Raw genomic sequence first — 22,987 nt, 5'->3', positions numbered from 1 at the left:
GGAATGTAAGAATCACTTAACTCGTGTGGCCAGCTCTATGGAGGGGTTAATCGTAGTTGTGAAATCTGTGCCCTTCTAATACTTGCTAAACAGTCTTTACAGAATATTGGGAGAAATCATTCATTGTGATACTTATTGGGACCTGTAAATCCACGCTTTCTGATTGATATGTAAAAGTTGTTGACTTGCTTTCCATACTTATTTAAGTATGCAGTTCAAGAAAAGGTGTAAAAGAAGTCTGCATCTAGATGTTCATAGCTGCCTCACAGCCTGCACATGAGGGGTTCTGGGACCTCGGGGTGCATGTTAGGAGCAGAGACTGGTGTCCACCATCAAATACACCTTTTCGGCAGCCCCCTGACCATTATACAGATCCCCGCCAATCTAGAGCTTCTCAAAGTGCATGAACTAGACATTTGGCTGCATTTATTTTGTGCCATTTTATTACTACACAGTAACTTTTGGTTGTTTAACTTGACCAATCTCTTTGTTTTTATTACAGATTGAGCTGACAGCATCAATCCTGATTCCTTCATGACACCCGGAGCTGTGAAATAAGAAAGTGTAAGAGAGTAAGGTGAGGTGGGCATACGAGTAGAAGACAAGAGGTGAGGTGGGCATAAGAGTAAAAGAGTAAGAGGCAAAGTGGGCATAAGAATAGAAGAGTAAGAGGCGAAGTGGGCATAAGAATAGAAGAGTAAGAGGCGAAGTGGGCATAAGAGTAGAAGAGTAAGAGGTGAAGTGGGCATAAGAAAAAAGGGCAAGAGGTGAGGTGGGGCGGGGCAGGCATAAGTGTAGAAGAGCACGAGGTGAGGTGCGGCGGGCATAAGAGTAAAAGAGCACGAGGTGGGGCGGGGCGGGCATAAGAGTAGAAGAGCACGAGGTGAGGTGGGGCGGGCATAAGTGTAGAAGAGCACGAGGTGAGGTGCGGCGGGCATAAGAGTAAAAGAGCACAAGGTGGGGCGGGCATAAGAGTAGAAGAGCACGAGGTGAGGTGGGGCGGGCATAAGTGTAGAAGAGCACGAGGTGAGGTGGGGCGGGCATAAGAGTAAAAGAGAACGAGGTGGGGCGGGGTGGGCATAAGTGTAGAAGAGCACGAGGTGAGGTGGGGCGAGCATAGGAGTAAAAGAGCACGAGGTGGGGCGGGGCGGGCATAAGAGTAGAAGAGCAAGAGGTGAGGTAGACATATTTGTAAAGAGCAAGAGCTGAGAGGCCGTAAGGGTAGAAGAGTGAGAAATTACGCACTATATGTGTATAAGAGTAAGAGGTGGGGGGGCATAGGTGTAGAGTGCTATTCTTAGCTCTGTTCTGAGTGAGAGAAGAGGAGTAAGAGCTGAGAGGCCAATAGAGTAGAAGAATAAGGGCTGCCAAATGATTAGGGTCTCCTCAAAGGAGGGTTTGCTCTCTGAAGCCAGACACTGATCAACATGCACCAGAAAAGAACAGAAGCAGATGAACACAGAGAGAAGGTGGCTGGAAAAGTCCTTGTCCCTCTTTATTGGATTCCATGCACCGATCGTTCTCATGTCCGCCATTACCTGAAGCCCAGAAGGATGAAGAGTGCCAGCACTAGCGTCCCAAGGGTCAGGGAGTAGCCCACAGTGTACATGATCTTAAAGCTGTCGTATGTCTTGGCGAAATTTTCCTGTAGATTAAAGAATGAAGAGTATTTAGAGAAGCAGCTTACATGTGGATCTGAGGTACAACTGCACCCTTTTAAGTTGTGCACTCTGACTGCTCACACACCATGGTTGCTTACACCCTTAGCTTGCATGCACACTCAGCCTGTTGATGTGACCTAATTTCCTGTGTGTCACCCTCCAGGTGACACACAGTGTTTCAGTAATTTCCCATCATTATCAATGATTCCTCATTATCCATCTCCACAAAAAGGGGCATCACTGTTTCCCATCATCCGTCTCTACAGGAAGTGACATCACTGTATTTCCCATCATGCTTCTGCACAGGAAGTAAGATACCTGGTTTCCCACAAAAATCATCTTTGAAACAAGAATCCAGGCAAGTGGACGCCATTCCCCATTATCCATCTACACAGGAAGTGACTACGGTGCATTTCCCATCATCCTTTCATCCAATCGTCAACCTGCTTTCTCCTAACTTCAAACAATGAATAAATGAATGAATGTGAGACTTTTAGAGCGGAAACTTAGCCCAAGGGCATCAAGGCGCCAAAGTCAAACAACACTTCAGGGCATCCATCACCAGGGCGTCTACAGCAAAAGACAGACACAGACAAAGGCCTGATATGGACAGGAAGGTCCTACACCCAGAATTCCTGTTCCAATGAAACTTACAATGTCAGCTATAATCATGTGCCTCACTCAGCACCCCATTCTGCCAATCCCCACAATCATATCAGACCTAGATGGGACAAACACCTGCATAGCATTCAACCCAACCTGATACACACCCCACTAACTACCACACACCCTCAAACGACAGAACACAATTCTAGCTCATGCTAATTAATGCTCACTCTGCAGTACTCCACGCTCCAAACATCGCAGACCTCATCGCCTGTCTCAAGCTTGATGTACTTTTCTTCACAAAAAGACGGTTCACCTTCACCTTCTAGACATCCTTCTTCCCACAGATAACAACATCCATCGTGTGGAACCCACACATACGAAGGGAGGAGGCTTCCCTATCATCAATAAGTCCTTTTGGGCATGCATCCTAGGCATGCAAGTAACACTCAACTCCATGGAGCTACTGACATGTCACATAACACTGCAAATCCGACTGCCACCTTCTATTTCATCCACAGACCTCCCGGGTCGAACAAGGACTTTATTAATACATTATTGCACTCTCAGATCTCCTCACTGTCTTGTCCATTAGACATGCCCACATTACCCTCTTGGGTGACTTCAATCTCCCAGACAATACAAGCTAAAAAAAAAAAACAAGAGACAACTTCCTCAACCTCATCAACACACTCAAACTTTGTACAACATGTCATACAACCAACACACTCCAAAAGCTGCATTCTCGACTTACTGTTCTTACTATCACCAACATCCCAAATGCAACCCAGCCATATCCCTGAACTGAGCCAACAACTTCACTATATCCTATCTCCCTGCTCAGCATCCTACCAACAAACCAAAGTCAACCCAAAGGGAAGACCAGACCTTCAGACCCTTCAAATTAATCTCCAAAGACAACATAATGCTTTTACTCATTTCTCACCCTCAGCCCAGGCCCATGAAGGGCGTGCCACCGGGCGGTGACATGGGGTGGGGGAGGGGCAGGGTGGGGGGTTGTAAAATGCGGGATACGGACAATTTCAGGTAAGTACCAAAAAAAATGTAATTTCGGTGCGCGCGCTGCATCACATTTGGCGATGCAGCGCGCGCAACAACATTTGTTATATTTATTATTTTAGGTACTTACCTGAAATCATCCATATCCCGCATTTTACAACCCCCCACCCTGACCCTCCCCGCCCCACGTCACTGCCCGGTGGCACGCCCTACATGGGCCGAGGCTGCTCACCCTACTAAATCCATGTTCAATGGTAACACCCTTTAGAACAACTTCAACACATTTTAGGAAACATGTGAAGAGCCATGCCCCAATTAACACATGCAAGTACAAGCCAAAGCCTTCAAAGTCCTGGTACTCCAAAGGTGTTGCTGACAGTAAACGACCAATTCACAGAGAGGAAAGAAAAAAAAATGAAAACAGAACTCCAGATGACCTTATAATACTGAAATCTCTCTCTGTAACATGCATACTGCTCATCGCATCAGCTGAAGCAAAATCTATCAATGAAGCGACATACAAAATGCTTTTAAAGACAATCAATCATTGTGTCAAACCCCTGCAGGACCTACTATCCCTCACTCCAACAAAAGTTACAATACCATCAACCTCTTCTTCAGGTCAAAAAATACAAAAGATCCAACAGTGCATCGACAACACTAAGTCTACTAAATCTCTTATGCCCATCCCTTCCTGTAGAGTCTCATAGTGGTCATTCTTCAAAGCTGTATTCTTTCAGTTCTCACTGACATTATGAACTCACTCAAAGTCTCTTGTCATAAAGATGACGTCTTAACCTCGTCTTGTATCAGTCGTTTCTCTCTGGAAGCCTTCGCACCCCTACTCACCATTGTCAATGCGCCCCTCTCTCAAGGCCTGTCCCAGAAGCTCTCAAGAAAGGTCAGATCCTCCCACTCCTAAAGAAACCAGCCCTATGACCAGATGACCTCGCTAACTACCAGCCCATCGCTAAAATCACCCCAACGCTGCTCCAATGTAGGAAAGATTTGAAGATGCACCTCTTTAAAGCAAAGAATATCATAATACACCAGTAGTCCCCGAACCAACTACTTCTCCTGTTACTCGTGTATGCTTGTCTTGGACATCGTACAGTGTCCCACTGTCCTTTGACTACATTTGTGCTAATGGAAAATCAAAACATACATACCTAGTCCTTCTCCCTACCTGCTCACCCACTATAGATACTCATACTTACATACGTCTACCTTCTCGCACACCTTGGCTGTATGAGTCAACTCTGCTGGCTCATACAGTGTGCCTGTCCTCAACCCTCCCCTTCAAATCATTACCTCCTCACACACTGTGCCTGCAGCGCCGGGGCAGCGGGCGAGGCTTAAGTCGACAGACAAAGGAATAGGTATAATTAAATTAATAAATAAAATCTATTCCGTTGTCTGTTAACTCCCCTCCCCTCCCACCTCCGCCCGCCCCACCCCGCTTACCTGCACCGGCCATGATTGAGTGCCTGCTTACAAACTCTGTCTGTTCATACATCATGTATATTCACACCTTGACTGCTCCCGCTTCTCATCTGCTCACACCTTTTGCCTGTGTTCTCACATACCCAACTGACTCACATGCCACCTGCCTATACCACTTACACTCATATAACCTGACTCCTTTCATAAGCATGTGATCTCCAAACATAACCTGACTTGATACACACATGGTTTGCACATAACACCTGTCTGTAAGCACCCAATTTCTGCAACCACCACACCATAGGTTGACACACATTCTGCAAACTGGGTTTGTCTGGTTTAAAACATTGTCTTCAATGAAACCCTGTCTAAATGCAATGATTGCAAAAACAGGCTATCTTGATTCAATGGCTTCTACGTGCCTTGAAATACAGCCTGTCTGAGAACACACACTGCAAGCACAGTTCCCCCTCTATACACACTGCCTGCACATACAAACTGTCATAATAGAAGCTGCAAACTGAACGTTTGGATACACTTTCAGCGTCTTCACATACAGCCAGTCTAGGAACACACACTGTCTGCAAACACAGTTCTAGATACACATACAGTGTCTGCGAGCCCAGCAGTCCAAATACACAGACAGTGTACAAGCACGGTGTTTCTGGGTGTATGCACGTAGCCTGTATGTTTGCAAACAGTTTGTGGGATAAGCAAACGGTCTGCAAACAAAGTCAGTCCAAATACATGCACAGTCTGCAGTTTTTCTGGATACACACACAGCAAACACAGGATGTCTGAATACAGACAACTGCTTACAAATACAGCTAGCCTAAATACACCCTGTCTGCAAACACAGACATCTTGATGCCGGCACTCCATATAAACATGGGGTTTCCCTCGATACAGATTGTCACCAAACACAGCCTTCTAGATACACACATAGCTGTCTTCAAACAAACACTGTCTGGTTACACACACTGTCTGCAAACACAGTGTTGGCATACATCCATTGTCTGCACATACAGCTGTTAAGGATATACACATTGTCTGGATACATACACTCTCTGCAAACATAGCTATCTGAATACGCACAGTCTTCCGACAGTATGTCTCTATACAAACCCTGTCTGGAAACAGCCTGTCTGCATGTATACACTCTCTGCAAACACAGTTTGTCAGGAAACAAAGAGTGCCTGCAAACACAGCCTGTCTTGAGCCAAAAACTGTCTGCAAACACAACCTGACCAAATGAACACACTCTCTGCGAACACTGTCTGCCTGGAGCCGAACACTGTCTGCAAACACAACCTGACCAAATGCACACACTCTCTGCAAACACAGCCTGTCTGGAGCCAAACATTGTTTGCAAACACAACCAGACCAAATACACACACTCTCCGCAAGCACAGTCTGACAGAAAACAAACACAATCGGTCAATCTGGCTTTTCTAGGTACCACAACACAAAATACCACCACTTGTCTGGATACACAAACTTCTTGCAAATATGGCCTAGACGCAAGCACAATCCGTCTGGATGTCCACTAGCAGCAAACACAGCCTGTCTGGCTACACTCACCCAGTCTGCAAACACAATCTACCGGGATAGAAACTCTCTGGAAATACAGCCTGCTTGGAAGTACATTGTAAGCAAACCTAACCTATCTAGATGCAGAGACAAGCAAACACACTAGTAATAAAAGGAGACTGTGTGATGCACACTGTCCCACAACACAACCTATAAAGCAAGATGCATTCACACACAAACATGCACAGACACATGCAGGTATACACAGACACTGTTTATAAAAGGAGACCGTTTGATGTAATCTGTCTCCAAACACAACAGGATGCATGCAAACATACAAAGGCAAGCATGCACAAACATACACACAGTTTACAGACGGAGACTGATACACAAACCCCAAACATAGCCTACAATGATGCACACACACAAATATGCACAGTCACATGCATGCACACACACGCTGACACACTGTTTACAAAAGGAAATTGTATGATGACACCAGGGAAGAAGGGATCACAATAAGGAGAGAAACTCCAAGGAGGCCATGATGAGACCCCGGCCTGTCAGATGAGGAAGACAAAGGAGCAGGGGGGAAGTAGCATGTAGGAGCAGAGAGGAAACATATGAAGAGCAGGCCTGGATTAGAATGAGAGAGAAGAAAAAGAACTGGAGACAAAGAATGAGAGCGGCAGGGACATGGATAGGGAAAGGAACAGCGAGGAGGAAGGGAGAAGGACAAGAGGAGGAGAAAGAAGAAAAAAGAGAACAAGGCATAAGCAATGCAAGAGAAAAGGGAAAGGCTGACAGGCAGGAGACAAGGGAGACGAGCAAGATCTCAAAAAGGCAGTGCAGCCGATGAAGGAAGAGGTGGGCACAGGGCTTGGAAAGAGGTGAAGCATGAATATCATTTAGGGGTCACAGCTGAGACCCCTGGCTTGCTCCTTGCAACCCCTTGCACTGCCTTTGCAACCCCTGGCCTATGAGGTGGCAAAATCAGTTTCAGGAACACAGTGGCAGCTCGTTGTTATGGGCAACAATTGGAGCTGAACACTATTATCTGTCAATTACTTTATTCGACTAACAGTAGATAATATATATATTATATTTTCACTATTAGTGTAATAAAATGGAGTTCAATTCGCTGAAATATAACCCTCTCTGGCAGCTGAGGTATGTAAAAAATGCTGTTAAATGTATGTTATGCGCATGCTTGCGGGTGAGAGTGTGTTTATGTGAGAGTCTGCGTTTAAGTGTGAATGTGTGTCTATGTGTAAGCATGTGTGCGTGAGTGAAAGTGTAGATCAAAGGCCGTCTGGTGTCACTTCCGATACCCTTGGTGCTTTGGTGAATTGGCGTGCATGAGGTGAAGTGACAGCTAGAGGCAGCCAGTGGGAGGGGCAGTGTATGAGAGGATGAAGGGCGTACACCTGGCTAAGGATGCCCCAGGGAGATGAGGACATGATGTTTAAGGCCTCAGACCTGGAGATGATCTCCCAGAAAGGTAACCACACGAGCCTTCCGCATCCACACTAAGCAGCTCACAGCTCACTGGATTCCCAGACCGACCACCACAGCACTTGGTCTCACTAAAACCTCTCTACATTTCCAAGTTGTGATGGCACCAAATGATGATCCAATTAGTACTCTCCGTTAAAAGACATTGGACTAGAGGATTATTTTAGAGGGTCATAGACAAAAGATGAACTTTTCTAACTGAAAATGAGATTTCAATGCTTGCCTGGAAATAGAAAGCAGCGAAAGCCCTGGTAGACCATCAGAATCACTCGCGAGCCACGCACACTGCATCGCTGCCCCAGCACACCACAGGTTTTTGAACACCCACCCAGATATTGGACCCTTGGTTCTGACCTGAGCCCGGAGCTCGTCGGCGTCCACCTCGCACTCCGTGGCGTCCCTGCTGGCGTTTCCATTCGGGGTTGTGGCCCACTGCCCCTCAGGGCCGCACCGCTTGTAAACATACCCATGCTGCACTGCGGGAGGTTAGAGTGAAAACAATTAGGTAGGACTGGCCCGCGGGCCCAGGGACCTCACTCTGACCGAAGACTTTGACCTGTGACTCCGACAAAGCTCCACCACCTACTTTTGCCTTAGGTTGACACACATATTGAACTCACAGCTAGCCATCATTTAACTCCTACTCCTGCCAACTCTAGGTGGACCTTCTTTGATTGTTATGTTTTGCCTTGTTTTTCATACTTGGTTTCTACTTGCCTTCTTCTGAGAAGGGCTCTGAGGAGTGGCCCAGCTCTAATGAAGGGGTTCTCATGAGGTTTGAGTCTTGAGATTTGGGCCTTGCCCGGTACATACCCTGGTTCGTGGATTATGTGATTGCTCCAGTTACTTGACCTGCCTGGCTAATCCTGCTCCCAAATTCCCAATTTACCTCTGTATCAGGTAACTTTTCCAGGGGGTAAGAGGGGCTCTCCTTGCACAAATATGGGTGTACATATAACACATTAAGACATCCTTTAACATTGTTTAAGTTATATTAGACAATTGGTTAATCCTCCGTAAATCTCTTACTCCTCGACATTTGTTTACCTGTGCTGGCTTTTTCATACAATAAAAACATACAGTCTTCTGTTTACACTCTAATACACCGATTTACACTGGCCACTTCATTAAAGGCAATTTTCACAACACATTTTCTCTGCTACATATTTAGCTTGCATGACCCTGGCACTTTTTCACACACGCTTTAGATATCTCCACAGTAGAAGACTGTTTTTCCAGCTCAGGACCCTGGGTTAGACCATTCGCGTCTCACACTTTTGAACCGCTTTTTGTCAGTCACTACTATGATGGAATCTTGGTTCATCGATCATAGGCTCCCAAATGCAGTACTGCAGTTGGCTTCTGCTTCTGCAGGACATAAACGTGCACATGAACACAAGGGCTCTTAAATTCAATACTGACAATTCCTTTTCTTTGTTATTGTCAATGTACTGGCTGCCAACACCTGCAAGGGTATATTTGAAGGTATAGCATTCCTTGCTCCACCCACAGCCACTCATTTAAAGTAGGTGAGATTATTTGTAATCTCAGGAACAACTTTCATTAAAGGTTCCCATGTATCTATGTATATGGTATTTCCATAGCGTGAACCTAGCCAAAAGGCAGCGCTGTACTGTACGTGGTCCAAAGCAAGCATAAAGTCAAGTGAGAGGATCTTGGGTTGCGAATGGTTAATGCATTGTGATGCAGTGTTTTTTTTAAAGAAGTGAGTCTTCAACTCTTTTCTAAATTGGAGCAGCGATGGATACTGGGACATTGTTCAAGATCCTGGATGCATAGACGGACAAGGCCTGTTGTCTTGTCCTTTTGTCTTTTTACACTTCTGCAGTATGATGGTGTCCTGGCTGCGGGTGTGCCGAGAACAACCAGAGGCTACACGCAGAGGGCCTGAAGGGGTGCTTTATTGTTCTGGAACAAGCTTCTTCCACTGTGGTGTCAGACTTCTAACCACTTCTCAATATGGAGGAAGCAACTCAAGAGCTACCGCCTCCCTGTTGTTCTTATGCGGTGTGTAGGATGTTTAAAGCCACTCAAGGGTTACCAAGAAACGGCTCTGGGTACATGAGCCCTGGACAGTAGACAATATAAGTTAACTTCTAATAAATCTGTTTTCAACAGTAGGCGAAGTATAGTAACGAAAAGCCAATACTTTTCACTTTAACTTTTAGTAACAATGTAATAATGCATACACCGACAGCCGTGTTTTCAAAGTCTATTTTTTTTTTTGTTCACTTAATTTCTGGCTTTCCCACTTTAGATTTGGGTACAGCAATTCCTACCTTATGTTGAAAAAATATATCATGTAAATGCTATTTAAACCACGTTACTGCAGGACGTGAAATCACCAATCCAGCCAGTGGACCAGAAGCCTACAGACAGAGCCGGCCTGTAGCATGGGCGAGTTGGACCTAGGGTGACCAACCGTCCGTAAATTTCACGAACCGTCCGTCATATTAGTATGATGGCCACAAGGCGTCCGTAATTTGGGGATCCCAAATTACGGACGCCTTACAGACATCATACTAAAATCGAAATAGGAAATCTCAGAAAGGAATGCTGTTTCCCATGCGTGAGTTAAACAGATTTCGCTTGGGCCTCTCGCTCTTATCTTTTAAACTGAAGAGGCTCCCTGCAGCCGCCCCTCCCGGACCTCCCTTGTGCAGACTGTGGAGCAGCCCATTGTCAGTCTGAGACTGCAGCTGATTGTCATTCTATAAGTGCTAATGGGCCCAATTGCAGTTGTGCATGTGGTGTGCCTTCTCCTGCATGGGACTGTCTATGGCAAAGCATTCTGCTTTTGTCTTGGCGCCATGCTGGAGAAAATACAAATAAAATAACTAACACTGTTTTCACTGTACACAGATTTCAACATACAAATAAAAAATACCACTTAATAATGTTTATTGTTACTAGCCCAAATCTTGATTGCAGAAAGGGCCCGATGTCGCTTTGCAAAGTTGCGCGCATACTGAAAAACTGTGAAGTGCACGATTGGATCAACCTTATATAAACTTATTTTGACTTGTATTTATTTTGGTTTTCTATTTACTTACTTATATATTATTGTGCCACCTCCTCTATGTCTGTAAAACTTATGTTTCGTCCCAAATTTTTGTCCTGAATTTTGACATTCTGTCCTGAATTTTTGTCCTGAATTTTGACCCTTTGTCTTGAATTTTTACACTGACCGTCCTGAATTTGCACCCTGCCAGTTGGTAATGTTGTGCGGCGCATGAAGCCGTGTGCATTAAGGTTATGCCAACAGCAACGTCCTTTGAATCTTTCTCCAGCCTTGTCCCTACTTCGCTTCTGTGTGGTTAGCCAGTTTAAACTGATCTCAGTCCTTCATTATTACCGCCGGCGACGTTTTTTGTTTTTAATACCCCTTTATTCTCCTTCTTTGCCCTCCCTTCACCCTGTGACCCCTGCTGGCACACTTCAACAAAATCATCATCCGAGGCAGCAAAAACTACGGATGATTTGTGTGCGCTGGGGGAATCCTGGGATGTCTGTGTTCAGGGGCCAGTCCCTGCTCATCCAGGTACTTCAGTACCATCAGCAAGGGCGCCAAATTTCTCTGCGCCCAGGTCTAAGCCGCTATCTTAGCAAAGGCCGGCTTTGCCTACAGATATAAATGAAAGGCATTTAAATAACGTGGTTGAGAATGTGCCGGGATTTCCGCCATGATTGGGCCCACACTGTATGTCGGAAGCACCTGTTGATGAGTTAATCGTCGATGCTGGCGGATCTTGGTTCGTGCTGTCTCCACGCAGGTGCTTGCTTGCAAGAGTGCGGGGCACAGAGCCAGAGAGTCTCGAGGCTGCTAATTGAGTCAGCTGTCAAAACGCGAGTGTCTCTGCACGTGCCTTTGTTTACAAATGCAAGCCCTGGTAGAGCTCGCTACAATATGGCTGCATGGGCTGAGCATCACCAGTGAGAACAGGCGCTGGCGCGCAGCAGCGCTCCAGCTGCAGGACGCAGCGCGAGGAGCATTCTTCACACGCACAACGTATTTCTTCATTGGCCCGTGTTTTATTGTTTAATTTAGGTATCGCGAGCGTCGCTGGTAGCGAGTTGGCCATGCCTTGAAAACACCGAGTAATCAAATATTTACGTTTGTGGGCAGCAGTTATGCTTTCCTGCAGGAGGCAAGGACGAGAGCCAAAATACATTGTGTAAAACAAGCGTTGGTCCACGACCTGACACAGGACTGTATAAACACCTCGTATGTGCGCAAATATGTACGCACGAGGACGACCTGGCAGAGTAGGTGGCGGGTGCACTGCATGCCCGTGACTGACCACTGACTGACCCAGTGCGTCAGGGCTGAACAGAGAAATTTGGCATCTTTTGAGCTGAGTTTACTTTTGAAAGGGGGAAGAAATATACATAACAGCTGAATCGACTCAACGTACTTCCTCTTATTAGGGGATTCACACAATAGGTGCGTGGCATGGATGAGGAGGGCTTTGAAAAAGTGGAGCCCCTGAGCAGCAACACGCCTGCTCCTATAGAGCGGAAATACATGATCTCCTGCAGATTCTGGGGCAGAGGGGTGCGTTAGCCGTCATGGCTTAACGGCTAAGTCCATCACTTCAGAAACGCATGGCTGCACCATATTTACAACGATATGGTGCAGCCTTGCGTTTCCCCCTGTGCTGACGCAACACTTAGTAGTGTAGTGTCAACTCAGACACCCATAGTGCAAGGGTGTCTGCATGCAGGGGAAATATTGTTTATGTACGGGAAGGTCCTCTTTCCTGTACATAAACTATCTTTAAATGCCAATTTGTCGTTTCTATGTGTGTTGCTAAATGCAGCAAAATTGCATTTAAAAAAAAAATGTTTATGTACAGGAAGGGGGAGCTTCCTGTACATAAACAATCACACATTTACTTTTTCCATGTGTGCTGCACAAGGCAGCACACATGGAAAAAGCAAAATCGAGGGGAAATAATGCATTTCTCCTTGTTTGGCCAACTTAAGGCCAGGTTTTCCATGGTCCTCTGCTTTCTATTTACGCTGCCCTTGTAAATAGGAGGCAGCGTAAATAACAATTGGTGTTGCGGTGGAACGCCCACCGCAACACCCACTGCCAAACCCTTTCATGCTAAGCATAGCTTGAAATACATCTTATTTACAAGACAGTATTAAGCCATCTCAAGTAGCTTAATGCTGCCTTATTAATAAGGCAATGCCCCAAGCACAACCACAACATAGTAAAAAGTGACGTTGTGGTGGCATTCGGGGCTTGTACATATGGATGATCTCAAGGCAGAGGACTAGTGTATGTTTTAGATAGATAGATACCCCGTCACAAATGTGACGGATATTCTGTCTCCCTCATTACAAGTGCCATAGGATTTAATGCACTTGTAATAAGGCGGGCAGGACAGGGGCCGCTTGTGATGGAGTAACCTGTGCCTCTAACTCTAAATCTGGCCCCTATTTTCTCTTAAGAATCTGTAGAGTATTGCACAGGGTGCATTTGAGAGTGAGACAGAGGCTTGTGGAGGTGATTAGAGCATTAATTGAGAACCCTTGTGGGGATTTTAGAGTCCAGGAGATACATTGCCATGGTTTTTTTTGCAGCCAGGGAGCTCTGGAGACTGGGAGAATGGAAAGTGAAAAGTTGCTGCTTGGACAGGTCAGGGTAATGTGTTGAGCTGGGAGGGGATGAAGGAGTCGGCTGCTAAATGTCTTTTGAGTGTTAGACACTTTTATTTCATTTATTTATTTATTTAAAAGGTTTTATATAGCGCTGGCTAGACCCGGAGGTATCAGAGTGCTTTACATGAGCATCAGATCATAGTTACAGGTTACATCATTACAAAGCTTACACAGTTATTAGAGCATGGCAACATAGTTACTTGTAAGGTCAAGATAAACAATAAGCACACATACGTAAGGGGAAAAGCACGCAAGGGGAAAGATTCAGGGGAGGGGGGAAGGAGCTGGGGAAGTAGACAGGTAATGAAGGTGGGAAAGGGGAGGGAAGGGTGAAGGACACTGCATGAAAAGAGGCGGGGAAGTGCGACGGGGACACAAACCGGTAGACGAGTCAAAGCAACGTCCAATGTCCAATAAGCTGTGATCCAAGGGGAAGTGGTATCATTTCCCTATCTATGTTGCGGGAGGCGCCCTTTACGCAGTGAACTCTCTCAGAGGGGTCTCTGAGACTCCAAGGCCTACATACTGGATCCTTCCATAAAAAGGGGAGAGGGAGTGCTTTGGCAAGGGGTGCCATACCATACCTCAGCTGTGAGTGGCTCCCTTGGCGCAGTGGACTCTCTCAGCGGGTAGACTGAGACTCCAGAGTATAACTATTGGATCTTTCCCCAACAAGGGGAGAAGGAGTGCTTAGTCAAAGGGCACAAAGGACAGGGGGTTAGGCAGACTAGCAGGCAAAGTGAGAGATTCAGGGGAGAGTGGATAGGAGCTAGGAGCTAGGGAGGTAGACAAAGAGAGAAAGAGTACTAGATGGGAACAAATGTAATTAATGAATTATTATATAGCGCTGGCTAGACCCGATGGAATCAGAGCATAAGTTTCAAGAAAAACAATTAAAGGACATAGGGGACAAGGTGAATGGAGCAAGGAAGGGAAAGGGGATAGGGTAAAGGGGTAAGAGGAAGATAGGACGTAGAGACGAGGGGAAAATCTGCCCAAGGTCCGGATAGGTAGGTGACGGCAGGGAGGGGGAGTCCACAACCCATCTCCTCTTAGCTATATGGTAGCTCCACCGGACATCAGTCAAATTGCTAGGTCTCCACAGTGTGGGGTAAGTTCTGCAGGTTCCAAGTCATGATGTGCAGGCAGGTTAAGGGATAGGTTCAAGGTCTGGTCAATGTCCTATTGTTGTCCGAGGGAAGTAAAACAACGTGTAGGGGACCACTATGGAAGCCATCTTGGGGTCAGGCAAGGGGCTGTACTGAACACTGGTACACTGGTGGCCATCCTAAGGTCAGGCATCAGGCAGTTAAAGTCAATATCCAGGACAGCAGCCGCCAGAAAATAACAAATCCAGCGTGCACACACCAGAACACGCACAGACATACACAAGCACACACCAATGTGAGCACACACTCACTGTAGTATCCACACAAATAATTTGACGCATGTTGCATGTAGAGTGGAATAAGTTGTTTAACAGCTGTTACCCACATGCTGGTATGTTGCCCTGCATTGAATTTGTGCCCATATAGGAACTTGCCTGAAATCCTGGTCCAGGGCATTCAGAGGTTATTAGGCCTCAGTTGTAAGAACAAGGACCTTTCACTTCTGTGGTGCTGGGTCCCTAGTATTGTGGACCCCGAAACTGCGAATCAAATAGTTATTTTAGCTCTTGACTCTCAGGATAGCAAAGCAGAGCAGTGCTGGGCTTACTTAGGTACGTGCTGTGGGCTAGAGACAGAGAATTCAACAATGGAACAAGCAACACTAGAAAACCTTTCTCGGGTCATTGTCAGTGGGACCTGGGAAACATATACTGGCCAGATTTCACAATAAATGTTGTGTGCACTTTTGAGGGCCTGCATTGCTCCAGTTTGAAACACGTCAGGAGGTACTCAAGTCCTACTGGACTCACTCAATCACAATATGTCATTTTTGTAAGCTACCTCTTGGCTTTATGGGGCACCTTACAGTCTGAAGTGAATCCTTTAATGCGGCTGTGGACTGATCTCTACTCCTTTTTTTGGGTATCTTTTCTTTCCTCTTTTAAGGTGCCCACATTCTGGCTCAGCAGGTCCCTCTGATCCCGTCTTGGGAAGACCCACACAGCAGTCCCTGCGCAGCATGAAGAGTGCTGGGTCTCCCAACACCCCCTGTGCCCAAAGAGCTCACTCTTTCAGTGCTGGGCAGGTGCAATCAAAGTCCCCAATGCTCCCACTGCTTTTCTCTTGGTGCTGGCAGTAGGGAAGGGACACAGTGCTCTTTCTGTAGCCAGGAGGACACCCCCTCCGATGGGCTTTGCAGCAAGGTTGTGGGGCTTCCCAATGAGAGCATAAGTATTCAGGTTACACAATATAATTGTGGAAATGTCCAAGTTTACCACAACAACGCTAATTGCCTGTTGGTCCCTTGGGGAAACCCAATGCCTCTTGGGATGCAAAGTAGTTCCAGCTACTGATTTTCTTGCTGCCACAGGAGTCCCTAGTGACACGGGCACCTGTGGTGGCTTTCAGATGCGCTCCATATGAACATTTTGGTTTGTTCGGTATATGTTTGACCCTGGAAGACAATTCATGTGGGGTTTGTTGTGTCTACCTCCTAGTGGCACATTTTGGCATCCAGGAGCAATTTTGGGATCCTTTGCCCTCCAAAATTTCAGAATGGTTTTCTGGGAGGTTTTTGATGCCTGGAGGCAAACCCTGACACTAATGTTTCCTCCTCCTTAGCAGCAGTTATTTGTAGTGGTTTGGCCCAGCCTCTTGTCCTAGTGCCTGGTAGTCTACTGACCTCGGGTGTTCATGCAGCAGCATCCCATGGCACTCAAGCCAGACCTCTCCCCCTGCTTGCATTTCCTAAGTCCCCAGGTGTTAGACGGGAAATCTGAGGGTCGGCCGAGCAAGGGGGAGAGGCCTCCAGGCGAGGGCCCTCTCCTAAGATCGTACAGCCGAGCAACCACCCCCCTACAGATGGATGCCACACAAAGATAGGTTATTAACACTTTTATCAGTATTCTTTGGCAGGTTATCGTAACGATACAGAAGGAGCGGGATACTGGGATCCCTTTACACTTAGTCTCTGTGGGAAGGGGGTAGCGGGACAGTCTTGGTACCGGCCTGGTACAGGGATATCTGGGGCACAGCTCTCAATCCTCGAGCTGGAGGGTTCTCTGATATGGGCCGCGGCAGCGCCAGCTGGACCCCAAGGATAGTTCACGAAGATGAGCCGCGGCAGCGCCAGCAGGACTCCAAGGGTGGTTCACGAAGATGGGCCATGGCAGCGCCAGCAGGACCCCAAAGGTAGTTGCAAGAAGATGAGTTCGTCTAGGTGTCTCTCGACTCCAGGATACAACTGCCGACCTGCTCCGGAGCTGCCCCAGTTATAGGTCTGGGGCCCTTTGATGTCCGGACCCTCGCACTTGGAGGTCGCAGGGTCCGGGATGTGCGAGTCCAGACACCCAGCAGGGGGGTGGAGCCAGCGCCCAGGGAGGCTGGGGGCGATCGAAACCAGGCAGATGGGGGACCATCGAAACTCCTTCCCCATTGATTCGTCAAGTGGTCTCTTTACCCCCTGGTTGGATCGTGGTGCCTCGATGTCGGGGCTTCGCTGGGTCTGAGGCTGGGGTCGGGCCGAGGCGACGAGGCCTGGTCGTGGAGGTTCCAAGATGGCGGCTGGGCCTGAGACGGTGGTCCGGGAAAGGGTCCTGGCCAGCCGAGGGGGTTGAGGAGAGGTTGTCGAGTTCCACCGGGGAAGAGCTGAGGGTTGCCCGGAGGGGCGGCACTCATGGAGGGTGGATGGTGCTGCTCGTGACCGGGGAACAGAGGTCGAAGTAGTCCGGGATCCGCCATGCGGGAGGAGTGGGGCCACGCCACAAGGCCAGGTCCAACACCAGGCATTTAGCTAATGACAGGTGCCTAGGTGTCAATGGGTTGCCTGGGGTACCCCACTCCTACAAATCTGCTTCTATAACACGTCAACAAAAGTCCAGGGGAAACCCCTTCTTTCTAATTCTTCATATGCCCCTCTACTGTCCCCAAGAAGGAGAAAGTACTAGTGACACTAAATCCAGAGACAAAGATCAAAGGATACAATTACAGAGTTGGTCCCTGCACCCCAGACAGGAGTTAATTCACACACTCGGCCCATCACCTTTCCATCCTCTTCTCGAAGTGTCTTCCCTTATGTAGGGTTTTAAAAATGAAGGTGGAGAGTTATAAAAGGTCCCTACCCACTCTAGAGATGGCTCACCACTCCTCTACCCTGACTGACATTTCTTGGGAGCAGCCCCTGGGCAGCCCAACCCCCTAAACAGCACTAGAGATATGTTCAGACTGTGAACACAAGCAAGATTGAGAAAGTCCTCCCCTCTGAGTCAGACTCCTCCCAGTCAAGACTTGTCTCCCATCTACAAGCTTAAAAGGAAGCCCCTGAAGTGACTGCAGCCAGAGTCTGCCCACACTGCCTTTATCTACTATTTGAGCAACTAGCTCACGCTTATTAATGAGAGGCACTGAATCACCTTAGAGTGATTTCTGCCAGCAGCTTCCTGTCCTAGGAGAGGTCCAATAATTTCAATTGGGCATTTTGTCTGGGGGAAGGCTTTGAACTGTCAGCAGAGAAATTGTGTTGACCCAGGAGGGTAGTTAAAACCCGAATCCCATTAAGGTTGGCTCAGGGAGATGTGCTCAATGTAAAAATACATAAACAAATGCATATAAGACAAAGCTGTCACTGAATATCCATTTGGGACTTGTGAAACTACAGGAAAAGTCATGTCAATGGTTTTTCTACATTGTGCAAATCTACAGCAGCTAAGGCGCTCGACCTCGGACCTGGGGAACTGGGTTAGAGTCTCGGTAATGACGCTAAACCTCCTGTGATTCTGGGCAAATCACTTAATCTCTCCGTGCCTAACAAAAATGAATGTGTGTCCTTATGTAACGTAACTGGTGCTATGTAAAGAGCTCTGATACCCGATTCGGGTCAAGTTCGTACTATATAAAACTCTGTAAAAAAGAATCATATTTTACCCAGAGAGTAAAATATGTTTATACACTACAAAGTCTACACTTCAGCCGAGAAGATGGAGACATCTATTATTCGTTTTCCAACTGAATTATAAGGCCTGGGCAGGCCATATTCCGTTTAACCTGGGGCTATCTGTGAGAGTGCCGTGTGCAGATGAAGTGCTGAGTTAGATAAGCACTCCTCTCAGCCTCAACACTTGTGCACACGCATGTGAACTCATGTCCTACCCTACCTGCTTCAGGCTCTTTACTCCAGCTATGCACATCAGTTGATCTTATGTTAAAAAGTAAGTACTGACAGTTGCAGTACAAGCCAATTTTAAACAGAAGCTAACAGTGAGTGAGGCTCCATTAGTGACACTCACTCACAGGATAAGTCTAAAAACCAGGAGGTCCAAATAAAACCTGGGGGTTTTACCAGTCAGAAGCCACTTCTTCACAGTTTGTGGGTTAAAGATAGAGGAAGGTGGGTTTTTGCATTTACCTTGGCAATGCCGGGAGGTGCAAAGCTTTCGGAATTGGGTGGTTACAGGTTTAAAGAGGAATATGCACCTTCTCCTTGTCCTTACACCGCAGAGCTTTCTATTGGTCAACACTAAATGTCCAGAAGGCAGCAAGATGGAGTACAAATTTATGCAACTGGCGCTAACTCTGACCTGACTCAGGATTGCCATCTCCTGGATGGGCAGTAGAGCACCTGACTTTGACCGTTGGCACACTGATGTACAGGAATGGGCATTAGATGAGGAATTTCACATAAAGCTAAGTAGGTGGGATGACAAGGTGATTGAGGACCTCATTGTGGAGGGGCCTCTTCAACACACTCCTAGACCCGGTCCGCTGCGCTCTCCTCAGATAGCGACAGCATGGCTGACGATGGGGATTTTGGTTTGTATGCGGAGGGTGCAGTGGACTCCACATAGAGCTTTAGAACATTTTGGCCTGCCTATGTGTGAAGAGATACTATTTCCTGGTTGAGCTCTCAGCAATCATGAATGGCATATTTGGTTCCAGATGTGTCTTTCCGCAATATGCCCGATATGCTGTATGTTTTATATCTCAACTGCTACTGTCTGTTTGTTTAATACAAAACTGAAAAATAAAGGTTTTAAATGAAAAAGATAGACGAAGGAAGCTGGGTAGAAAAGCTGACATTTCGGAAATCTGGAGACTTAAAGAGATAAGTGCCCAAGGACTGGTCTTGACCAGGAGGCCATAAGAGGGTGGAACCCAGGTTGGACCAATGAGCGATGGACCCGGCCCAGCAAATGTTATGTTGTGTTATATTGATTTGTATAGCACATTAATCCCCAAGAGGGTATCCAGGCACGTGGGCAGGTGTGTAGGTTTGTGGTCCCCAAAAGTGCTTATACGAATAGCCAGAGCTTCAGCTTCTAGCGGAACTAAAGCATTGAGGAGGAAACTCTGATGAATTGAGGGAGATTGTTCCATGTCATCGGAGCAATGTAGGAGAGTGAGAAACCAAATGGTGATTGAGAGGCAATGAGCAGAGGGGCAGGTACCTTGGACTGCTCTGCCCCAGAAGAGACTGAACCTCACTTGGGAGCCAGGGTGTCCCAGAAAATAGAGGATCCTGTCCAAAGAAACAGCAATGCTATTGGCCCTGTATGTCACAGTGCCAAAGGAGCAGTGACTCTCAGGGTCCTCCATGTTCCTTCGAAGAAAAGTGTGCCCTGACCCAAGGCAAAACCTCCTTGCATAGCCCCAGTGCCAGAGCATGGTCCTTAGTGGCTGGTCCCCCTTCCTTGAAAGAAAGCCATCATAATGAAGGAAAGAGATTAAAATAAGGAGATTTTTGTGGCTGTCCTAAAGGCCCAATGTGAGTGTATGAACAGAGCCTAGTTGAAGAAAAAATACTAATATTACAAACTGAAAAGGCTTAAAGTCAAAGAGAACAAACAGAAACGATAACTAAGCAAATGTACCTAGTCAAATATGAGCAGGAGAAGTAGCATTCAAATCTGAAATCTCAAGCAAAATGAGGATGATCACAATGTCTTAGACGTCCTCTAGTTATTGAACAAAATCTTTTTGGGGATTGAAAGAGGGCAAAATGGTAGACATCTAGAAAGCTCACAGAATCATCCTCTGGAAAACTGGCAGAAGCGAGACATTTTGACTAAAATATCCTCCTTTCAACAAAACACACACATGATGGTGGAGTCGTGGATGTCGGCCCCTTTTCACTAGTTTCAAAGCCGAATATTACTCAGACTGTATCAAAATCAATGTTTTTGAAATGGAAAGCATTTAAACCCCTAATACATAAACTTAACAAAAGAAGCATACTTGTCAAGTGTTCTTATTCAAAATGGGAGACGGGACAACATAATGTCAGAACACCATGTGAAAGAGCCAAGGTTTTAAGCCTCGGGCGTTTTAGCTGTACGGCAAGATAAATATCAAAACAGGGCTCTTGGCAAGCAAGACGACATCCCATTGAGCACGATGAGTGAAATAATGTAACCGGTTTCTGAATTAGGAAAATACTGTAAAGATGGAGAAGCAATGAAGCGGAAGAGAGCTACTTGCGATCCAAAATCCCACGAAAGGGAGGGAAAAGGTTGCATATTATTGGGGAACATCCATTACGACGCGGTGTTTACACCGCACTACCATTACAACGCTGATTTTACACCGAAAGTCGTTACTACGACTTGTGCTGGAGGGCGCTCTAGGCTAAAGAATAGTTGATTTACTATTCCAACACCTTCCCTACTGTATGTAGGCTGGTGTTGGAATAGTACATTTTACTATTCCTAAGTACAGCACCCTACACCGCAAGTAGCGGTAACGACTTGCGTTGTAAAACCAGCGTTGTAATGGTAGTGCGGTGTAAACACTGCGTTGTATTGACACACAACCGTCTAAGAATGTTAAAGTTTGTTGTAGCTAGGATGGGACGGAAAGAACAGAGTAGGTTTTGGGGGAACACTGCACAAGCATGAACACAGTGTATAAACCCAAAATAGAGGTTAAAGTAATACTTCACCAAGGATAGTGGTGGGGAAAGAAGATTATAGCGAAAAAGAGAATGTTTAGAAAGGCTACAAATTCTATAAATGATACAGTAGTAGTAGCATTATTTATCTATATTACATTAAAAGATGGGGGGTTCAGGGGTATTGGAGCAAGTTGAAGGGAGCCCCCCAGGGCACTACCATTTGAGGAGAAAGCCAACAGTGCATTGGGGTTTGTAAAATGGTGTGACGGAGGAGGCATAGGCCTTCTTGTGGAAAGGGGACGACGACAGAAAAGGGTGTTAAGACGTCTGACCTAAGGGCGAGGGGAGTGAAATAAGGGCAATATTCTATGATGACAAATCATAAACGAAACTAATTTAATTCAAAGGTTTAAATCCTAGAAACAAACGTAATTACTAAACTACATCTAAAAGTTTTGCTCTAAGAAATGTACCAGCTAGATAATGAAAGTCACATTAAGACCAACAATGTTGAAACCAATATCTATTGTGTGCACACTATTTTACACAGGGATCTACAATTTAAAGTGCTTGATCACTATGTTGACAATAAAGATATATACATCATAATAAGGAGTAGTTTTAGTTTTTTTTATTTATAGACCATGAAGGACCTAAAAGCATAGAAATCCCTTGGCCAGGAAGGCTTTCTAAAAACCTGTGCATGACATACCTCGTAAACTCTTTTCTGCACACAGTAAGGGTAGTGTAATAAATGACAGAAGCTATCATTACAGTTATGCCCACCCCAACAAAGATATCACACTGTGCATATCTTGTTATTGATGAGTATTTTTGAACTTGAGTGTAAAAATGTTCACAAAGGTCCAGGTGAACCAGACTGGAAGCTTTTCTCCACAACTTGATAGGGGAGGGACCAGTCAGTGTATACAAGCAAAAACACATAGAAAAGATTGTTCACCTTGCATAAAGTCCAATAAGACTGCATGTGTAATGTGCAAAGCATTTTTGTGGTCGCAAATGCTCTGATTCGTAGTTTACGACCATAAAACTGCTTTGTGCAATGCGTTAAATACATTTTAGGAGTCAGTAACTATTTTTCTGATTCCTAAAATGGGTTTGGAAATGGATAAGAAGTCACTATTTGGAAGGGGTGTATTGTAGTCATCCCTTCCAAAGAGCAATTCCTATCCAAAGGTACGAATGGTTTAGGACTGAAATAGCAGTTGTAAACCAATGAACTCTTACCAAAGTTCAAGTTGGGGCGGCAACCCAGTCATAAAAGGGAAGGGCTGCCTCTGATACCCATTCTGCTTTTTGAATATGAAAAAAAGGTTGCTGCAGAGAAGCAGAGTTCCACAGGACCACTGTCTACGCTCAAACAGACAAAAAGGCCAAACTTCTTTTTTAAAACACAGCCCAACTCCTTCAAGGATAATGGGCTGCATTTTTAAAAAAGTGTATTTTATAGAAAAACTATCAGAGACATGGTGGTCTGATGACCCAATAGGGTCGCCATCCCTGTGATA

The 22,987-nt window shown here is 46.1% G+C and overlaps 1 protein-coding gene across 18 annotated transcripts in view; it reads right to left on the bottom strand.

Annotated features, from left to right (window-relative positions):
• GCGR (glucagon receptor) overlaps window positions 1-22,987 on the bottom strand; it is a 522,801-nt gene that overhangs the window by 148,399 nt on the left and 351,415 nt on the right. For 13 of the 18 annotated variants that reach the window (XM_086931130.1, XM_086931136.1, XM_086931142.1 and 10 more), the window contains 2 exons: window positions 8,130-8,251; window positions 1,539-1,645 (listed from right to left, as the gene is read on the bottom strand). In XM_086931130.1, the coding sequence (XP_086787256.1) occupies window positions 1,539-1,645; window positions 8,130-8,251 (229 nt within the window). The remainder of the gene's footprint in view (window positions 1-1,538; window positions 1,646-8,129; window positions 8,252-22,987) is intronic. The other 5 variants (XM_086931143.1, XM_086931147.1, XM_086931144.1 and 2 more) reach the window with 1 other exon arrangement.

This window comes from Lissotriton vulgaris, chromosome 7, assembly GCF_964263255.1.
Source record: "Lissotriton vulgaris chromosome 7, aLisVul1.2, whole genome shotgun sequence".
NCBI classification, from domain to species: domain Eukaryota; kingdom Metazoa; phylum Chordata; class Amphibia; order Caudata; family Salamandridae; genus Lissotriton; species Lissotriton vulgaris.
The sequence above is the reverse complement of the archived record's forward strand: the minus strand, read 5'-3'. Positions and strand labels throughout refer to the sequence as shown.